Below are 22,115 nucleotides of genomic sequence, written 5' to 3' on the forward strand. Positions count from 1 at the left end.
TTGACGTGGTCTTTACGACGAAATGATCTACTTCGTCTTTACGACGAAATATATTCCTCGTTAAGTTACGACGAATTAGCGAGGAAATATGTGTTACGACAGATGAGTAACGAGCAAACGTGGTTCCTCGCTAATTCGTCGTAAAGCCTCTTTTACGACGAACTCACGAGGAAGACCGCCCTTGTTAAGATTATGTTTTCTTGTAGTGTTTGGATATTTGTACCAAAAATAACCATATTACCCGATTATGTCTAGGTCTTTTGAATACCATTAGTTATATTACGACCAATATAAAGTATATAACACTAATTATGAAAAACAAACCTCAATGTATAAAGATGAGAACCAATATCCACGAGGGTGCGCGGATAAATCTCTAGTATATATTAATTTGCTAACCATGTATTGGACAATACTTATGGTTTAGTTACAAAAGGTTCTAATATGTAAGGTCTCTTTGGATTAGATTCTTAGGGTTATATTTTAGATTTAGATTGTTTTTTGCTTTATTGACCTAAATTTACATACCAATGTTCAGTAGTATATATTTTACATATTTTGGTATTTGATACAATGATTAATTTAAGTAGTAATGTTACATATAGGTCTAGATCAAATGTTCTAAATCTATTTCTAATGTTATAGGTCCAGATCTAATGTTATAGGTCTGGTAACTCCAGCTTCTGTCACCGGAGCTATACCAATGTTGAGTAGGGCTGGAGTTTGTGGTTTAGGGTATAGTAGACGTATTTTGTAGTCTATTAGGATTGGAGAGTACAAAATATTTTTAAATTTAACTTAATTTTTTTATAAAAATTGTGAAATAAATCTTAAATTTATATATTAACTTTTCGATTATAAAAAAGAAAAAAAATCCTAGTAGACTACCAAACCAGAAACAATTTTAGATTACAAAGCTCAAAATAATTTCGATTATTTTTAGTTTTTTTGTATAAATAAATTAAAACGATAATCTTCAAACTAATATTTAAAAATTGTAAGATCATATATTAAAATTATTCAAACAAAATAAACAACAATAATGAAATTACTATAGTAGACTTCGAAAAATGTTTCCTTAGTAGACTTACAATAAAGTTTACTCCAAAATTTTAATAGCCAAAGTAGATCTATATTTTAGAATTTTGGTTTCCTTCACGTATACCTCACCTGACACAGACTTCTTAATACAATATTGGGTAACGGACGATAAGTCAGCATTTTAGTACAGCCAAAAACTTCTCACGTATAAATCAAAATCACATGTCTTTGCGATAATCACTACCATATAATATATATAAAACTAAGGTATCTGATACCAAGAGACAGAAATAGAAATGGCGACGGAAGCTGAAGTTATAGCTCCAGTGAACAACGGCGGAAGCAGGGGATGTTGCAAGTCAGGTCCCGGTTACGCTACACCACTGGCTGCCATGTCCGGACCATCGGAAAAGCTCATCTACGTCACTGCCGTCTACAATGGTATACTTTTGATCGTATCTGTGTTTGTTTGTGTGTTTTAAATCTATTTCTAATGTTATAGGTCCAGATCAAATGTTTTCAAAGGTACTTTCAGACAGAATCTTTACTTTTTGTAACTTTGGTTAAAGATTTGGTAGGTCCTACGGATTCTCAAAGATTCTAGATCAAAATCACAAATACCCTTGAGATTTCTCTGTTTTCATTTTCTGTATTAGATCTGTTAACGGGAAGTTAATGAAACGAGGAGTGAACATCATTGTGTTGGTTGTATAATATGAGTTTAATTGACGACATCCTGGCTCCTCTGATTTATTCATTTGTAATTCGTTTTTTCAAGGAACGGGACGAGAGAAGCCGGATTACTTGGCAACGGTGGATGTTGATCCAAACTCACCAACGTATTCAAGCGTCATTCACAGACTGCCAATGCCTTTTGTGGGGGATGAGCTTCATCATTCTGGTTGGAACTCATGCAGCTCTTGCCATGGTGATGCTTCTGCTGATAGACGGTATCTCGTGTTACCATCCCTTGTGTAAGAATCCTTCATCCTTTCCATTTTTCATAGTCATATCTCTATATGTTTCTGTCTTGATGATGGGTTTTTATTTCTGTTTCTGAAGATCTGGTCGCATCTATGCGATTGACACAAAGGCAGACCCAAGGGCACCGTCTTTGTATAAGTATGTTGATCCTAAAGAGATTGCTGAAAAGACTGGATTGGCGTATCCACACACAGCTCATTGTCTTGCCTCTGGTGAAATCATGGTGTCCTGTCTTGGAGACAAAGAGGGAAACGCCAAGGGGAATGGGTTTCTTCTCCTTGACTCTGATTTCAACATTAAGAATAGGTAAATCGTTACGTTTTAGTTTTTAATCAAATATTAGTCATATATATTGTTGATGCTTGTTAGGCTAAGAGTTAAGACAAAATGAAGTAAGGGATACACGAGGAAAGTGCATATAATATATATAGCCAATCCAGTGAATGTAAGGAGATTTTGAATGGACTTTGATTTGTATGGTTAGGTGGGAGAAAGAAGGACATAGTCCCTTGTTTGGTTATGATTTCTGGTACCAACCGCGGCACAAGACAATGATCAGCACTTCTTGGGGAGCACCTAAAGCCTTCACCAAAGGTTTTGATCTCCAAGACGTTGCTGATGGCTTGTATGGAAGCCATCTACATGTTTATGGTTGGCCGGGAGGTGAAATGAAACAATTAATTGACCTTGGAGAGACTGGTCTCTTACCTTTGGAGGTAACATAACCAAACATCTAACTTAAATGTGAATATTTGATCTGTGTTTTGTCTTGAAGGGATATATACTTTTGTTGTACAGATTAGATACTTGCACGATCCCTCTAAAGATACAGGATTTGTTGGGGGTGCTTTATCAAGTAATATGATAAGATTTTTCAAGAACAGTGATGACACCTGGAGCCATGAGGCAAGTGTAGCTTCGTAATCTTCTTCATTTAGCCCTTTCTGTTCTCTAATTAATCCGCAATTTGATCTGTTTTTTATTTATTTTTGTAGGTGGTTATATATGTTAAACCCCTAAAAGTAGAGAACTGGTTTCTGCCAGAAATGCCAGGGCTTATCACTGACTTCTTGATCTCACTCGATGACCGGTTCATGTACTTTGTGAACTGGCTTCATGGAGACGTTCGCCAGTACAACATCGAAGACCCTAAAAACCCTGTCTTAACCGGACAGATTTGGGTGGGAGGACTGCTACAGAAGGGCAGTCCTGTTAAGGCTGTTAGAGAAGATGGTAGCACTTACCAGTTTGATGTTCCTCAGATCAAGGTTTGTCCCCAAATGTAATATTACTAAGTTTTACATTTTACACTGTATAGAAAACTTTTCTTCACTGGTAATTTTTCAGGGAAAATCTCTAAGAGGAGGACCTCAGATGATCCAGTTGAGCCTCGATGGGAAAAGACTGTATGCAACGAACTCGCTCTTCAGTGCTTGGGATCGTCAGTTTTACCCGGAGCTCATGGATAAAGGATCACACATTATTCAGATTGATGTTGATACAGAAAAAGGTGGTCTCTCAGTAAACCCTGATTTCTTTGTGGACTTTGGTGATGAACCAGATGGTCCTGCCCTTGCTCACGAGATGAGATATCCTGGGGGAGACTGCACCTCCGATATCTGGATTTGAATTTGGAAGAGTGAGTTTGTTGTGTTACGTTTAATTTGAGTGTTATTTGTTGTTATGTGTGAGATGAATAAAAAAGCGAGGTAACAAGAGATCCCTTGTTGCTAAGGATGCTTTGTAGTAAAAACTTTCTATATTTCGAGTGAACACATTTAGTGTCACCGTTTATATATACTGTTCGATTTAATGCATTCTCGGTTGTTCCAAAAATCAGTTTGTAGAACGTACCGTGTATATGTCAAAGAATATCTAATTTGCCTTAAATCCTAAGTTTTGACCTTCTTTCATAGCTCCATATAAGCTCAGCCACCACGCATCGTCTTTCATAGCATCAAGTCTCGCAGTTAGGATCAGAGCCGGACTTGAGAGGAGTCTTAGGAAACATTTGAATGGGGCATCTACTTTGTGACTTGTGAGGCCCCACATTTTAAAAAAGTTGATACACATTAATATAGTTATATATAAGTATTAAATATATAATATTGTTGCTATTTCATTAATTAAAAGTTGAACATATATTGGTGTTATTAAAATTTACAACTTTAATTTTTCTAAAAAGAAAATAATTCTATAGACTAAATTTTTGTTTTAAAATTTACATTTTCTTTTTAAAAATTAAATTAAATATTTTTTTCTAATTTCAAATAGGACCCCCACGAACTCAGAACCTGCTCTGTTATGATGCTAGGAGGCAAAGAGATTGACCGATTTAAGAAGTTATCGCTTGAATCTAATTCCCTATGTATTAATTGAGAAATATTTGAAAAGATGTAACCTCAATTTTGTAATAATTAAAAAAGACTCATTGCTTATGTGTCAATCAATTAGGTAGTTAATTAGTCATACGTGTCAGCCTCACATTGAAATTGAAAAACATGTTGGTCCAATTCGATTTTTATATCTCACTAGAAACATTTAATACCAACTATATGATATCATATGATATTAAATAAAGCAAGGTGGCTATTTATTATATATTATTTTCTTAAATAAAACCTACGGAATTACCTAATGTGATTATGATATATATATAGTAATTAATAATTTTAAATAATGAATATTTGCTAATAATTTGTATGCTTTCTATCATTTTTGTTTAATTTTTACTATTAAAATAAATTACGCAATTACATTAATCATATATTAAAATTTTAGTTTTTTTGTACATTTTGTATTTTAAATTTTTCAAAACGAATAAAAATTACTAAAACTGTTAAAAGTCACATAAACTTTTGTGATCAATGTTTAAATTTTTTTCTATAATAAGATACAATGATAATAAAATCATATAAATAAATAATTTTATTTTAATAGGTGTTTATGTTAATATATATATATATATATATATATATATATATATATATATCATATCGGTTAAATTTAATTATATATCATATACGATAGATAAGATTGATTATTTTGATTTATTTATTCTAAAATGATGGCGAATAAACAAGAGCGGTCATTTGATTTTATGTTCAAACCAATTTATTACATAATAATAACTGATTTTTTAGTTATTTAATATATAGTTATTATTTTATCATTTTATAATATGCAGAAAAATATAAAATAAGTATTTATTTTGCACAAGGCGCAGATCTTAACCTAAGTATGTATCTCTTTAATAATTTTGAATCTTAAACATTTTCTAAATCCCAGGCCAAAATAAAAAAAAGAAATGAGAATAAACTCAAAAATCAATATTTATATCGAGCAATAACCAAAATGACACAAAAAGGAGAAAAATATCGAAGATAGATATGATTGGCATGTGAATGTAAACTTCTCATAACCATAATTAACTTTTAAATTGCTAAATCATGATATAAAACCGAGATGACATAGTTTTATTGTAACCAAATAGTAGGCATGAGATTCTTCGGCTTAAACGTTAGGTTTTTATGCGATAAATAATTTTTTGACCTAAAATATTTTTAAAAATGGGATAAGTTCATTAGTAAACAAATTATGTAATTAACAAAAAAATTTTAAAAAAATTGTTTAAGGACCAAATATATTAATTCGATCAAAAATGTAAATTTCTTTTCCATACAATATTTCTTAAATAATTTTTATATAAATTTACCTTGCGCAAGTACTATATCTTATCCTACTACTGCGAAGAAAGATCGACTCTCTTCTCCTCTTGCCAACTCAGAAAATAGGGTAAGGAGAGTGTGCCATGTGTCGTCTATTTATAACGGGTCGTATCATTGAGACCGTGAACCATACGACCTTTTGTTTTGCTGGGCCATTTCTTTCTCAAGCCCATGGCGTGCTGAATCCACTTTGTCGTGATGAAAGACGGCGTCTTCCATTAGGGTTGACGTGAGTTCTTCCTGGCGTCTTATCATCTTTCATCTTCTTCGTCGAGATACCAGTAACCATCACCCACGATCTAGATTCAATGCGAGATTTATGTAATCCAAGGCGATGGAGTTGGACTATAAAAAGTTATGCTTTCCTCTTTTCAGAAACTACATCTCATTCGTTCTAAACTCACCAGTAAACAAAAGATTGTGTGCTATGGCTAACGTTTTGGTCCTCCTCTCTGATCTGCAGACCGGCCGCTCTACCTCCACCGTTGAAGTTCGGTTGCTCCGCTTCAGGGAGGCCAGAAACATCCGCCGTGGTGGAGAACTCATGGGCATCGACGTGCTCCTACTCGATTCTCAGATTATGTATTAGATCCGCATTTTGTTTTAATCATCTCTGTTTCTTAGAGTGGTTATTTTATCTCAGAGGTGAACTGAACTGCGGGAGCAGTGGAGATGTTAATGCGGCAGAGGTGAGATGCAGCCTAAATAGATTACAGGATGTCCTTGTGGCAAGACCGAGCCAAAGATGGAGGCGATTCCAATGTCTGCGGCGGTGACATTAAGATTATCTCGGATAACTGGAAGGACAGGTGGAGCAACGAAAGAGGAATCAAAGCAACATAGGAACTAAAACCATAAGAAGTGGAAAGCTCGGATTCATTCACTGAATCTTTCAGTAGCGGCTCCTCCTCTTGGACCTCCACCAGCACCAAGATTATAGTTAGCGACTGAAAGTGCAGCCAGTGTGAGGTGAGTACATTCTGTCCTTTTTCCTATTACACATTTTTGTAAGCTCAGTAGCAATAGAGTTACTATCTATCAAATGCAGGGAGCTTTCCAAATACGGAGACACTAAAACAGCCCGGACCGTAATGCTAGCAAAAGTAAAGAAACTAATCGAAGCAACTCCTCTTTTTCGTGACAAATTGACGTTCCCTGCATTAAGATCTACGAAACTGCGGACTCTCATTAATCAAAGGTGTGTTTCTTTTTTCCTCACGATGAGTTCTCTTGCAGTTGATTGGCAGCACCAGCTGTGCAAAACTCCTAGGCCAGACCCAGATATTAAAACGCTATTCACAGACCACACATGCGCAGTTCCGAATGGTCCTCTGGCACCTTCATCAGTCAATCCGCCTGTTACAACTTTGACAAAGCCAACAGCTTTTCCGTCACTTGGAGCTCATGGTGTAAGAAACCTCAACGTTTGACTGCTTTATTCATGTTTCTGAATTGTAAAAAGTATTAATATTTGAGTAAATCTGTAATTCTGTATTAAATGTAGCCCTTTCCTCCTGGCACTGCAATTGCTGCTGCTAATTCTGCCAACTGGCCCGGTTTACCGAAAGGTGTGGTACTAGTTGAATCTTGCCTGAGAACAAAGGCTTTTTCTCTCACTCATATTCTTATGCTGTAAACAGTCTGTTCATGCTTGGGAAAAAGATTTATGTGCGAAGGTTGGTTCAGTTCCATTGTCCAAAGTTGTAGAAGAAGAGCTGTATATGCTTCTATACGTTTGAGTGGTCCAGTGTGTGAGAAAACGCATTCAAGAAAGCTAAATCGTGTATTGGGCAGAGATAAATGGAACTTCATGTGTACATATTTCTGATCTTGATTTCTACGTTGATGATGTTAATTGGGGTGCTGAAGACTGAAGTTGACACCGGAGAAATCATGGGATTATGACCAGCATTTTCATGGATGGAGTCAGTTTCAAAACAGGAACTTGGGTTCATGAGAAGAATAATGACAACAGAAGCTACAACAACTAAAAAATTGGGAACTGGAGCAGTAAGGATCAGCAATGAAGAGAGAATGAAGAAAGAGACGAGCTGTGCAATGTGGAGGAGATCGGATGGAGGATTGTCGATGTGGAATTGGAGAGGGAGAAGCAAAGGTGGGTTTCAGCCACATTCGAATGGTTGAGGTAGAGGACGTTAACCTTCTTTAATCAAACAGACTTAGAGTATCTCTTGATAAATATATTGAATAGAAACTTCGAAATTGGACTATAAATTTTTAACATAGGTTGTTATGGATACAAAGATCATACTTGATCATAACGTTACATGAAAATTTTCTATAAATCCGTTTGTTTCATTTCAAACCAAATAATCATGTTCCCCACACCGTCTCTCTCGACTGGCCGTATGATTTCAGTATTTAACTTTGACTGTTTTCAGTAGTATTGGCCAATAGTACGAACACAAAAACAAATTAATCTTTTATATAAACTTAGTGACTAACTCCATATTTACAAGTTCAGAATTAAATCACTCCAAATGAAAAATCATAATTCTCAAAAGCGAATTAAGAATTTTCGAGAATTTTAAACTCTTTTTAGTTACCCACGACTAAACTTCATTTTTTGTTAGATTTAATATAGTTGTAGACTTAAAAGGCATGGTCAATTAAATTACTTAGAGACTAATCTGGAAACAACATTTATAAAAAAAAAAAAAATCTAGTGAACTAAAGCATTTTTACAATGCAACCAATCAAACACATAATTAAGATTTAATCAATTTTGGTTCATTTTGCTCATCACCTTAAATATAATTTCCAAAACAAAATATCGAAAATTTGGATATTAAAATTTCTGAGATTCGTATGATAAAAACAACAAATGTTTTTAAAAAATTATAATTTTATAACTACTTATAGTTTATAATAGATTATAATATATATATATATATATATATAAACATATAAAATATATAATAAAATTAGAATTTAAACAAAAAACCTGGGCGTAGCCCAGGCCGACCCTAGTATGTTATATTTTACGATACTAAGGCTGATTCTAAACAGCATTTACCGAACATATGAATGCATGTTCCTATATGTTTATTAAATATACTATAGTATAATTTAAATTCAAAAGAATGAAATTATTGAATTGGAAGCGGTATACTAGGCATTGGAAAGCATGTTGCATCATTTGATATGTTAGTAATTTGGGACAGATTTCAAATATTTGACAATGATGCTAGTGAAACTTCAGGCATGGCCGAATTTTCGACAGAGTTGAAAAAGATACAATAGCTGAAGAGAAGATTTCAAGATTTCAGGATATATGCTATCCTTTGGGACATAACAGAACTGCAGATTTCTTAATAAGAACCGGTCAATCTTCTTATAAAACCTTTTTTTATTGTTCTACACTTCAAACTTTAATAATAGAATAGTCTTTTGACGAAAAAAATGAAATTATCGAATAAAAGTTTTTAGAGTTCAAAACACAATGCTTGCTTTTAGTTGTTTAGGTCCTCGAAATATTTTTGAATGACCCGCATTTTAATTATAAGTTTAAAACTATTTGTAAATTTCTTGCATCATTCCACCAAACTCCAATTCTCATTTCAGCTTATCTCTGGTTTACGAAATTATTGCGTAATCATTATCCGTGGTTTTGATCATTAAATACTACATTGATTGAATTGTTGTTCGCTTGCAGCTTATTTTGGGTAGAAAATTCATAACACATCACAGTTGCAGGGAAAGAGATCGCTGAATGTAACTATCTATGGCTCACGGGGTTGCTGATGTTGGAAAAGCATGGTGAATATGGAGACATTTATTATTGTGGATGACAACGGCTATGTGCACGTGTGCGTGGGCGTTGTAAACATTCTCATAGTATTGGGGAGCATGTAGATCTGTGAAAAGTCTAGTTGAGTACTTGAGTTCGCGGAGGTGGGCTCAGCTGAGTCATTCTTTCGTTGAGGGCTATGAGAAATGATATCATAGAGCACAAAATGTATATGTCAACGAAAATGTAATATGCCATATATCATAAGTTTAGACATTCTTTATTAGCTTCATTCGATCTTAACCACCATCCGTATCTTTGGTGGAGCACGTGCCACACTCAGCTCCTTGATCCACAACAATATTCACTCTAATTCAACATCTTCTTTTTTTTGTTGATTCTATCAGATCCCTACTACTTTTTTTTTTGAATTATACGGGGTATACTGGCCCCATAAAAATGATCCAGACTAGTCACGTGTTGCCACGTATCGGTCTCATGTTCCTGATGATGCTGAAATGTTAATTCCCCAATGGCCGAGACTCTAACCCCGGTGACTTCACCGTATTGGGCTTTTGCCCTCAAGTTAATCACCACCACACCACAAGCCCTAGTTAAATCCCTACCACAAGCTCGGTCATGTCAAACTCATTGTTTACTGACATTTTATAGCTCACATCAAGGATGAAGTGTCGAAATCACTACTACTTCCGAACTCGACACTTCATCCTTGAGGTGAGTTATAAAATGTCAGTAATCAATGAGTTTGACATGACCGAGCTGTCACATATAATGGTCATTCACTACAATTTCTTTTTGGAACCGGGTTGGTATGTGAAGTTACATACTTTTATTTTATCTCTTGTGAATTTTTTTTTGGAAAAAACAACGGATAAAAAAATATTTTGGATATAAAGTTTGTAGATTTTAATCCTTGTTTACAAAACAAAATGAGAAGCGTATAAATTAATCATTTACCTCCACACACTACAGTAAAAATTAATCAATGTTACTGATGAATTAAACTCTTACCTCTATATATGACACAAAACTTAACCCACTGACAACTAGTAACCTTGAAATAGCACCAGAGCTTTAATGATATATGCTTACATATTGTTGACAAATTCAACGTTGAAACGCTTCCATATAACGAAGATGGTGTAGAAACAGCATCTGCAGTGAAAAAGATATCGAGATGTTTTGGGATGAGCATGAATATGCTTATCTTTCACTTCACCGACATATTGTATTGACATTGAATATTCTAATTTCTCTTTAAGTTTGGAAGATCTTACTAATATTGATGCAGTTCATGATAGGTTTATTTTAAAACCTGATGGTGGACAATTCATGGATCTTCAGTTTCAAAGTTGCAAGCCTTAGCATTTAAGTAAATTTTCTTCTTCATCATGTTGTCAAAGGAACTGGAACACTTAAAACAGACAAGGTTGTTCTACAAAGAGCTGAACATTTGATATTTGTGCACAGTCTTCATCGTTTATCTAGAAAGAGTTTTGTTTACAAAGAAAGTCCTAACAAGATGTGGGATGTTATAGGTGACAAATTTGATTTACTTAATGATACTAAATATAGGAAGACTCGAGTTTGAGGATTTTTTCTTGATAAGCCAGAATTAGAGGCAGATGTATTTGATATTGCAGATGAGAATGAGTATGAAATGATTGCCTAAATCTCTGACCTATAGGTTTACTAACTAATAGGATTTCATTATTTCAAATTTGATATTTTTTAGAAAAGAAAACAAAATATTGTCACGTTATATTATGTTTTTAAAATAAAAAGATTTTAACAAAATAGTAGTTACATAAAAAAAAATTGAAAAAAATATATTTTTAACTTCGTCAGCAAAACACTAAACCTTAAATCCTAATCCATAAACCTAAGTCCTAAACCCTAAACCCTAAACCCTAAATATTAAACCCTAAACTTTTGGGTAAACCCTAAACCCACATACTAAAACCCTAAATCCCAAATCTCTAACCATAAACTCTTGAGTATTTTAGTGTTTAATGTTTTTATTTAGAGTTTAAGATTTATCCAAGAGTTTAGGGTTTACCCAAGGGTTTAGGGTTTAGTATTTAGGGTTTAATGATTAGGATTTAGGGTTTAGTGTTTTGATGACGACGTTAAAAATATTTTTTTTTGTAATTACTGCTATTTTTTACTTTTTTTTACCTTTTTAATTTAAAAAGATAATATAACTTGACAATATTTTGTTTCTTTTTATAAAAGATATCGAATATAAAATAACACAATCCTATTGGTTGGTGAACCTAGATGTTCACCCTAGGGGGTGAACCCAAGAATAAGTCTTTAATTTTAGTTAAATTGTTTAATATTAAAAGTTTTGTATTGGATTTGGGTTGCTTTTATTTTGTAAAATAAAATTTTACATATATATACGCTTCTAACAGGCATTAGTTTCCTTTTTTTTAAAAACAAAATTGCTTTTACTCTTCGACATACCCATTCTTATTCCATGCACCATAGCTACAAACATTACATTTAAAACAACTAATTGGACTAATGAACCATACATTCACCTTTATACACATTACAAATTAACTGATTGGACTAGTGAATCGTATATTTACCTCAATATATCAGACAAAACTTTAATCAATTGAACTAGTGAATACTTCAAATAACTAACTAAAAACAAAAGCTATAAGGATATTTTTTACAAATCCAAATTTCTCAACCTTGGCGCAAAAGAAAAATCCAAAAATTTGCATAATATAGTTTTTTGAACACCAAACTTCTTATATTAAATTAAAGGTACAATGGGCTTAGACGATTACAGTTGGAGCTATACTCGACGCAAAACAATAAACAAGAAAACTGCAATATGACGAATGAGAAATGTGGCAAAGGACAGAAGAATCTGGCAGAGAAGCTTCACTTGAAATCTTAAAATCCGTGATAGGAAGAAAACATTGAGATCAAATTTAAAACCGACGTTGAAAAACCTAATTGATAGGGTTTCAGATCGGTTGATAGCCGTCTGTGACAAAAACCGATTGTTGGCCTGCAAGAGTTGAGAAACTCCAGAAACGTTGCCAGAAAAAATAGCACAAAGGCCTTGAATGTTTAGATTTGGAAATAACCTTACAGCAGAGAATTGTTTATAATTCTCAGGGTAGGAGACCCTGAAACCAAAGAGTAATTTTGATTCTGAAAATTGGAGTACAGAGCGCAAACAAGAGTACAGAGACCAGGCTCATAGATGCCAAACTAAGTCACATATTAGGTTTCTGTTGAGAGTGTGGGGGCCACATGCACAGTCACCATCTTGCTTGTCGAATGTAGTTGTTGTCCGGTGAGGCTCCCCTTCGGGGCAGAGCCAAAGCCGTGCCTCCTTTCACCAAAAAGAAATTTTGGCTTATGGCAGCATTTTTCAGAAAAAAACTTAATAACATATTAGTATTTAACTCATTACTAATCTTACATGGGTTTAAGATACTTTTTTTTTTTCTTTATGAATGAGGGCATATTTCTTTTGATTGCTTATGTGTGCTATTATTGCTCGCACGGCAGAGCAAGAAGAAATTGATGTGCTGAGAGAGCTAGGGCAGATGCACAGCACATATAGAAGGCTATGGTGGCAAGTGCACCCACTCTTTTTCAAAAAAAATATGTTTTATAAAGAAACTTGTTTAAATTTTGCCATAATTTTGACCAAAGCCCAGCTATGCACTCATTGGAAATTTGGTTATGCCCCCTTAATTCTATATGTTCATGATGTTATCCTTCTTATTTTTTATATATACTAAAATGTCCACCCACAAATAATATGTGCTGGATTCGCCCATGGTTGACATAATCTGAAGTATGTGATCCCTCTCGGGACGGTGAGTTTGGAGGTTCTGTGAAGATCCACGCAAGTCTAGCGTTGTCGAATTCATGAAGCATATGTGTTGCATGTGATGTTTAGGCCTCGACAGTCCTCTTAATGTCGACGATAGCTTGTTCTAGGTACGCGGTTTTGATTTATACCTTTTGTTCTTTTTGGTTGTATTATTTCTCAAGGCGTTGACCCGCGTAAGACTGTTTAATTCCCGTTTTGACCGCCTAATTTTTTTTTCCGTCCGTGTAAAGTTAAAATACGGTTGATTATTTTTTACTCATTGTTGACAGATTTTATGTAATTATTCATTACTAAATAATTGTAATTAGCTATCAAACCCAAAACAAACACATACATACTACATTTAGGGATTTTTTTCTACCAAACACACCCTAATCTAAATGTTCAACGAATCAAAAGGAGGCTGTTTAAAATTATATATAAAATTTATATAATTATGTCTAAGAACTTGTGTCATCATGTTTAAAATTAGCTAAACATATTATAAATATATTAAATTATATTTTAAACTAGGTCATGCATATTTTTTGAGTACTCCCCGATTTTTCGGTAACTTGCTAGGTCCGAAATTGCTGTCCGACTAGCGATTAACGTAGTTCCGAACATGAGTTTTTACGGAATTATACAAGTAAAAATTAATTTTAATAAAAAATCCACCGGGGTCAATTGACCCACGTGCCAACAAACAGCTCATAACTAAATGTCCTCATACATTGTCATAAAGTACCTTTTATTTTGGCTATACTGAGATGAGTATTTTCAATAAGAATCTGGAATCAAACTTTTTATACAAAAAAAACATTATAGGATACAAAAAGCGAGATGTACAAGTTTTAATATTTATAACATATGCATAGAGATACATAAATAACACTTAGGTACTCAATTAAGTAAAGCAGTGTGTTAGGTGAAGTGCGGTCCCTCTCCAGTGCTGCTCCCACTAAGTTTTATCTTGAAATACTATTTATGAAGAATAGTCCCAATGTGGCATTCCATGCTTATTTAGTACTCATATAACCCAAGATCCGGCTCCAGAGTCTACTTTACTCGCTTCTATCTTAAAAAAAAAAAAATGGAGACACAACCCTTTAAGATCTTATTGACCATTACCATCGTATTCATCTACCTTCTTGCACACGTCACGTCCAAGGAATCATCATCACCATCTCTGTGCAATGGTTCGGTGGGAGAGTGCAGCAGCGTGGTGGAGACTGAAGAAATGAAGGTGATAATGGAGTCATGGTCAAGCCAGAGATTTACGGAGGAGCAGACGCAGACGCTTTCATACAAAGCTTTGAGGAGGAATCAGCCGGCTTGCGACGGTGGCAACCGCGGCGAGTCCTACTCCAACAGATGTCTTCCTCCGCCGTCTAATCCTTACAGTAGAGGCTGCTCTAAGCACTACCGTTGCAGGGGTGATTCTTGACCACTCGCCACCATTATGATGACTCTTTATGTAATTTTAATTTGAAGTTTGTCAGTTTGAATTGTTTTGGTTTCAAGTGTAATTTAAGAAAATGGGGTTTCCTTTGTTAGATAAAAGTAAATGTTGGGTGAAAAACAAATTTCAGATTTAAGATTTTGCCATATTTGTGTCGGGAGGATGCCTTTTGACCTAGTCGACGCCAACTGCTACGCCTCTTATCTCAAGTTCAATTGGAGTGACCAAAATAAAATAATCCGAGTCACTCCCATCAGATCAATCAATACCAACTAACCTTCGCTTGGTGGGATCCATAGTTTGGTACTTTGGTACAGTGGGAATCAAGGGCAGAACACATAAGCGTTTTATTTAGCCAGGACTGCATCAAATTACAAAACTAAGGCGACGCCAAGTTGATGATAAAGTCAACATAATCAGTAAATGTTAACATAAATGAGATATTGAATTTTCTTGTTTTTCTTGAACACAAAACCCACTAAACTCGATGAATCTTTGGACCAGAAGGCGACGTTGAATCCCCGTAGAACTTTGACTTACTTGTACGAAAGCTTCCATACCTCTCTGACATTGGAGGAGCCATCTGTGACTTCAGACACTAAGGTTGAAGCAAGAACGCCTGCAATGAAGTTAAAGTGATGCAGTATCAGTAAACGGGTGTATTACCATTGCAGAAGATTAACAAACACAACCCAGATCATTCTTACCGTCTTTCTCAATCATAGACAGGAACTGCCTTGTCCCTCCACCAACCCCGAAATAGTACTTCTTTGCAGCCATGTACACTGCTCCATCAGGATAGGCCAAGCACTGCAAAAAGAATCAAGAATCAAACTTTCGATGAATTTTAAAGAATGTTCATATCCAGGAGACAAGGATAAAACGAGAGTATACTCTTTTGATCAGTTCATAGAGACTTTTCTGAGCAGAGATGGAATAAATTGTCTCAGCCATTAGAATGATGTCATAACCGCCCTTCTTATCAGTCTCGCCATCATTAACTAGTGGAAGAAGCTGATGAACTTCACTCCACTCACCCGCAAAGAAGCGTACTTCTGTATCACCTACTGAGACAGACGGAGGCTTCTCAGACAGATTAGCATTCAGATTGGGAATGGTGAGACATCGAAGGACCTCAGCATTAAAGTCCTGCAAATGAACTGCATCTGCACCCTGGACACCAAATAGAAAAAAAATAATTTAGAAAGATCTAAGAAAATGATTTTAGCCACAGAGCTGAGAAGTATCAGCTTACCCTGAGACACGCATAGATTCCTGGAAGTGCATGACCACATCCAAGCTGAAACCATAGATTCAACGACTTAAGTATGAATTAGAATAAACAAGAACATGTAATACATCATATTCCTGGATCATCATCATAAGTAAGATAACAAACATAGTTGAATTCTATATATCTTTATCTTCAAAAACAGGATCAAGAAGCAATGAGGTTACCTCGAGGACCCGTTTTCCGGGGAATGAAATGTTCCCAGTTTGTGTTTCTTTCTCAAGAGCTTTGACAAGATCTATAGATCCTTCCCAAAGCTTAAGCCCACCTTTATCAAATCCAATAAGATGAAATGAAATGATGCAAATCACATGAACCATATCAAGAAGGATCAGTTTACCTTCATATACGCCAGGAACCAAATCCGAATTAGGCAATCCAAAGACCTCTCTCGTGTTCACACGACCCTGAGAACCAAAACAGAGACTGAATACACTCACTTCCATGAACAACATCATTGCCTTCAATGGTTTAGTATTTAGCTAGTTAAAGTACTATGAGTTGAACAAAAAGCTCACCTTCAAAAGAGTGACTTCGCCGATACTCACTTTATCCACTGTGAAAGCAATGGAGGAAGAGACCTACTGCGACGGAATCCCAGGAAATCAAGAGATGGAAAGTTACGGGAGAAGATAAAAGGAGAGGAAGTGAAAAGGGACGATACCTCGGAGGAGAATACTTCAACAGGAGGAGGCGGTGGAGGACGAGGTGGTTCTGGTGAATCGAAGAACCCTAAACCTTGGGATGATGACTTATCGTTCGAAGAAGAGAAAAGCTGAAACGTCGGTTTCGTCGCCATCGATGAAAGCTTCGGCAGCAGCTCTTCGACACACCCGAGCAGAGCCACAGGGGAAACAAATAAGAACCCATCGAACCGTCGGTATAACGCTTGATTCAACGGTTCATTAAACCAATAAATTATCTATCAATTTGCTTTTATCAGGGAATTAAAATTCATTTGATTTCGGTTAAGATTTTCAGAGTACTTGGTTTATAAACAACTAGTGGTATTCCGGCGCGTATGTTTTACTCTTACATGAATTTACAATTTATTTTATGATTTTAGTAAAAAATTATGTTCAAAAATATGAAAATTAAAATATATCGAAAGAAAATAATGATTTTTCATCTATTTGATAATGGTTAGCGACTATAATGTATTACTTTGTTTTTGGTTGCTTAGTTCAAAGTGGAATAGGATAAGTGGTTGTGACTAATTGATTCAATAAAAATAAAATAAAAAACCGATAGTCGTAACAAAGTTAATTTAGTTGAAATTTAAACATATAGTAAAGTTGATGTTTTATTTACAGAACATACTTATACTGTTAAGTATCATGTGGACAGTATATAAAAGCAACGACATTTGAAATTTTATTTTAGAGACTAATCTGAATTTCTTACCAAAAAGTAAGGTAGTTAAGCTCATATTTATCCGTAAGCCGTAAAGGAAAGCTTCATGAATTATTTTCTTTGTAACTCTAATTCTGCTCTCCATATTGGATTCAAACAACAAAGCAAGCTCAAATGTATCATCCGAAGAAAAACAACATGAAAATCCAAATTTCAATTCGACAGCCCTAAGTAGAATTAAGCTTTTCTTCGTAAATCATTGATAAAACAATTGAAATGTACAGATTCAAAGTTCGTTTCGTCGACACAGTGAGAATAACAGTTTTGATCGTCGTTAGAGATGATTCAACAGCTCGACGTCGCCGCCGCAACGTTTTTTTTGTGGTTGCAATTTATTATTTGTTCTAATTTGATTACAATTAAAATAAGGGAATTATAGACTTTTTCTTAATGAAGGTTATTTAGTTGATTTTCAGCTTAAAAAATTATTTTGGTGACAAAAACTTAAAATGAGTTATTGAAGAGAATTGCCCACAATTTAACTCATTAAAATATTTGGTCTGCCCCCAATCAATATTTGTCCGGTCCTTGTTTCTCACAGTTTTAGTTTGTCTTTTTTATTAACTAAAACCAACTATTGATTATTTCCTCTTATATTTTTTTTGAAAAAGAAAAAAAAAATATTAGAGAGAATAATCAATATTTCCTCTTATATTTGCTCGCTCAACTTATATAATAGTTTTTGTCGATATATATTCTATTAAAACTGAAGTACAAAATCATTATTACCTATTTTAAGTGGGTCTTTACAGATTTTCATTCTCTTTTTTTACTAATTCTAGCCAGTTCATTTATTGTTTTCATTTAAGTGTTTTATTACATCTTTTACATTCATTTTTCACTCTTCCAAATTACGTCATTAATTGTAGTTACCACAATAATTCGATGTCATCTATTTTACGTATTAACCATAATAACTTCACGTGTTTAAATGAAATTGCTACATTAGTGACAAAAATTCAAACCGGTTAACAAAATTGTTTTTTTTTTTTACATAATCAGATAGACATGAGCATCGGATACAAATCGGTTTTTATGAGTATCGAGTTTTTGGATTTAAAAATTAAATTATGTTCGGACATTATAAATTTTCGGACATGGTTGGAGTTGGATTCTTCAGGGTCCGGGTAAGTTTCCTGGAACCTAAAAATATCTAAATAACCTATATGTTTAAAAATGTTAACAAACAATTTATAAAAAGGTAAAAATCAAACCCACACGGGGGTGCAGATCAAGCTCTAGTAGTTATTTAAAAACTTGGCTCACAATTTGTATATACCTTTTAGCTTTCTAATCTTTTAATAGTGGAATTCTGTTTATTTAGTTATCTAATTATATTTGTATGTTTATTGAAAACTTATAGATGTGTATTTAACTTATTTTGGTTGGTTTCAACCAAAAAAAAAACTATATGTTTCTCACAAAAATACTATAAGATATATATTAATCATATAGATAAAATTATTTTGTGTGCTTCAAATGATTCACTTACTAATTTATGTAATGCAATATAAATAAATAATTTTTAATTATAAATATGATTTATTTATATAAATATTATTATACGAAAAAAGAAACAATTTATTACATGTTAAAAAATATTTGTGAATAGCTGAAGGCGGGAAGAGTTTTGTAGAAGTTGGAATCTTGTTTACGTAAGTGTTCTCAAAGTCGTCACTGAAGGTGAGTGGAGTTGGCGATTGTTTGTTCTGTTGATGGTCATTGTTAAATAACATGAAGGTGGTGTTGTAAGCTGAGGGTTGACTGGAATTTAAATTATTAGAATTATAACTTATATCGAGTTCAAGACAGCCAAATAAAAGGAAAAAAGCAGCAGCAGTTATTAAATAAGGAAAAAAAAACGCATATATTCAAACATACAAAAAGCCTAAATCAAAGGGAGTAGTCGGGAAGACGCGATGAGAACTACATAACTTAAGAAGTTAAGCTTTGCGCAGCTTTTTCCCAGCGCACACCTCTTTCGGAAGAAGAATCATCTCAGCATTAATTCCATGTGAGTAGGTAAAGTTGGAGTGGCAGCTGAAGTTCCTTCAACCATCAACAACGTCATCCCACCGTTGGTCTTAGGGGCTTCCCTGGTCGCACCATTAGAAGCCTTAGTGTTCACAGCTCCAGTGCCAGGGTTCCTCTCGGTGCATAGACAATTCAAAAAACGAGAACTAAATAGAGTAAGCCGAGTACACATATAGACAAAGGGTAGCATGTACATGTTCCGCAAAGTTTGGCAGGGGCTGACGTTCATTGTCATCGAAGGTCCTTGCTGTGGTTAAAGACTGATGTTTACAAGAAGAAAACTTGAACTCGAACAGCTTTAACTTGAAAGTGTAGGTTCTGCCTACTAAATCCTTTAAGGTATGTTGGCAGTGGTCTCGCCTCTGTGTCTTCACAGATGCATCCAGTTTCACAAAAAAAAAAAATCAAGTAAGCTGTGTTGATATTTGGCAAAAATTCTAACACATTTCCAAATGTAGGAGCATTAATATTACCATGAGCTGTGCGGGTTGTATCTTTATTGCAAACTATTCCTTTTTTTTTTTTTATCTCTGAACCTCTTCATGGAGGGCTTGCTTTCTCATTCTCCATCCTAGTTTCGAAAATCAAAACTCAGAAACTCGTTAACAGTTATAAGCATGTAGGATTACCTAAGGAAAAGAACACACATCACTATTAATTTTTAATTTAGAAGCAACAGAGACAAGACCTATTAACCAAACTTTTATTATTTGGATTTTATGTGATTACATAATCAATTTTCTGTCAAATGACAATTCTCTCCAAAGACATTTTTTTCATCAAACGGCTCTCTCAAAAGACATTTAAATGAATTTTTTCGCCAAGAAAACATACAAGAAAAAAATGACCAACAAATGTTTTAGTGAAAAGATAAAAGACACTTATATATAAATATAAATAAATATTTAAATAAATAAAAAAAATTATTATTATTTTCAATTCAAAATTTTTAATTTATTTTTTCCATAAAAATTTTAATTTTTAAATTTTATTTTTGAAGTCCAAAAATTCTTTTTGAAACTATTTTAAATATTAATTTATTTACTTTTTAAACTCCACTTCACTTCTTATATCTAAACCCTAAATCTAGATTAGACCTAAGTGTTAGGGGGGGGGGGGATCAGTTTTGGTTCTGTTGATTTGGAACCCAAAATAAATACCTCTACTTTGATATAGATATTTCTTCAATATTTACTATTTTTCATAATTTTTTGGTTTGTAAAACTATTTATTCGATTTATTTTGATAAAAAGAAAGGGCATTAAATGCAAAAATGGTATAAAAATGTTTTATCCCATAACGACAAATGAGCTTGACCTGCACTTCCGCGCGGCTGTTAATTTTTTATAAATTGTTTAATAAAATTTCTACAGACATAGGTTTTTTGTTTATTTTTTTAAGATCCTACACATCAGAACCGAACCCACCCAGACCTGGAAGAATCCGATTCGAACCCCACCCAGAAATTTGTAAAACCCGAGTGGAGCCTAATTTTAAAATCGAAAAAGCTCCATACCCGAAAGAACCACTATGTACCAGAACGGATACATGAATACCCATACCTAACTGATTATGTAAGAAAATTAAAAAGTTATTTGTTAAATGTTTTAAATTTTTGTCACAGATGGAGAAAATTCATTCAAACATGTGAAATTATTATAGTTAATACGTAAAATAATTGATGTCTAATTATTATGGTAAAGACAATTAATTAAGTAGTTAAGAAGTGAATAAAACACTAAAATAGGTACGTTCTATTTTTTTTCTATAATAAATATTGTCATATTATTTGGGAAATAACAATTAAAAAGGTAAGATGAAATTAAATAAGGAAATAACAGATCTAACAAATCTGTTGAAAATAGGTTTAGTTATATTTTGTACTTCAATTTTAATAATATAGATGTACTTTTTTTTTGGACTAAAGACCAATTTTCCCTAATTTAATTTTCATTCTTAATTACTTTCATTTTTTACTTACAACAACAAAAGAAAATTACCTTATTTGGTACAACTGATGATAAAACAATAGCATTATGCTATAGAAATATTATGCTAAATAAGTTGTATATATGTTTTCACTAATGTATTTAATAAAACGATTGGTAAAGTAATAGTAGTACACTATTTAAAAAGTATCATAAAAATTAATCACTACAAGAAAACATCGTAATTCTGACGGACATTCTGACGGAAAATGAGATCCTCGGAATATACCGATGAAATACCGAAGAAGGCATTTTCCTCGGAAAACACCGACGAATATCCGAGGATATATTATAGCCGTTGGAGAGCCGTTGGGGATTTTAAAAATTCCGAGGAAACTCCGAGGAAAGAGCCGTTGCCGTCGGTATTCCGTCGGAATTTCTTCGGTACTGTCGGCAGCATTTCATCTATAAATACCCACACCCCAACCTCTTCATTCACTCCATTTCTTCATCCTCTCACATACTATATTTACACACGAATTTGATTGAAAAAAGCATGTCTTCTTCAAATTATTATCGTTCTTGGATCGATCGACCTCATTTGGATCCGAA

General features: G+C 33.9%; 4 protein-coding genes across 4 annotated transcripts; 3 read left to right on the forward strand and 1 right to left on the reverse strand.

Moving 5' to 3' along the window:
• The first annotated feature begins 1,267 nt into the window (after window positions 1–1,267).
• On the forward strand, window positions 1,268–3,842 carry LOC106342255 (selenium-binding protein 1-like). The gene is made up of 7 exons (XM_013781127.1): window positions 1,268–1,482; window positions 1,820–2,015; window positions 2,104–2,331; window positions 2,510–2,741; window positions 2,824–2,931; window positions 3,021–3,293; window positions 3,373–3,842. Exons 1-7 carry the CDS (start codon window positions 1,338–1,340, stop codon window positions 3,652–3,654), a joined length of 1,464 nt encoding a protein of 487 aa, XP_013636581.1. The 5' UTR covers window positions 1,268–1,337; the 3' UTR covers window positions 3,655–3,842.
• A 2,053-nt stretch (window positions 3,843–5,895) lies between these two features.
• LOC106336728 (topless-related protein 3-like) lies at window positions 5,896–7,773 on the forward strand. Its single transcript, XM_013775658.1, has 5 exons — window positions 5,896–6,335; window positions 6,397–6,722; window positions 6,802–7,162; window positions 7,258–7,321; window positions 7,394–7,773. The coding sequence occupies exons 3-5, from the start codon at window positions 6,845–6,847 to the stop codon at window positions 7,579–7,581; spliced, it is 570 nt and encodes a 189-aa protein (XP_013631112.1). The 5' UTR covers window positions 5,896–6,335; window positions 6,397–6,722; window positions 6,802–6,844; the 3' UTR covers window positions 7,582–7,773.
• A 6,534-nt stretch (window positions 7,774–14,307) lies between these two features.
• Window positions 14,308–15,088, forward strand: LOC106337232 (protein RALF-like 32). Its single transcript, XM_013776302.1, has one exon. The coding sequence runs from the start codon at window positions 14,469–14,471 to the stop codon at window positions 14,820–14,822; it is 354 nt and encodes a 117-aa protein (XP_013631756.1). The 5' UTR covers window positions 14,308–14,468; the 3' UTR covers window positions 14,823–15,088.
• Window positions 15,089–15,162: 74 nt separating this feature from the next.
• Window positions 15,163–16,982, reverse strand: LOC106337231 (histidine protein methyltransferase 1 homolog). The gene is made up of 8 exons (XM_013776301.1): window positions 16,793–16,982; window positions 16,647–16,709; window positions 16,469–16,535; window positions 16,296–16,396; window positions 16,093–16,137; window positions 15,732–16,010; window positions 15,545–15,647; window positions 15,163–15,456 (listed from the first exon to the last, which is right to left on the reverse strand). The coding sequence occupies exons 1-8, from the start codon at window positions 16,925–16,927 to the stop codon at window positions 15,374–15,376; spliced, it is 876 nt and encodes a 291-aa protein (XP_013631755.1). The 5' UTR covers window positions 16,928–16,982; the 3' UTR covers window positions 15,163–15,373.
• Between the last annotated feature and the right edge of the window lie 5,133 nt (window positions 16,983–22,115).

This window comes from Brassica oleracea, chromosome C4, assembly GCF_000695525.1.
Source record: "Brassica oleracea var. oleracea cultivar TO1000 chromosome C4, BOL, whole genome shotgun sequence".
In the NCBI taxonomy this organism is placed as follows: Eukaryota; Viridiplantae; Streptophyta; class Magnoliopsida; order Brassicales; family Brassicaceae; genus Brassica; species Brassica oleracea.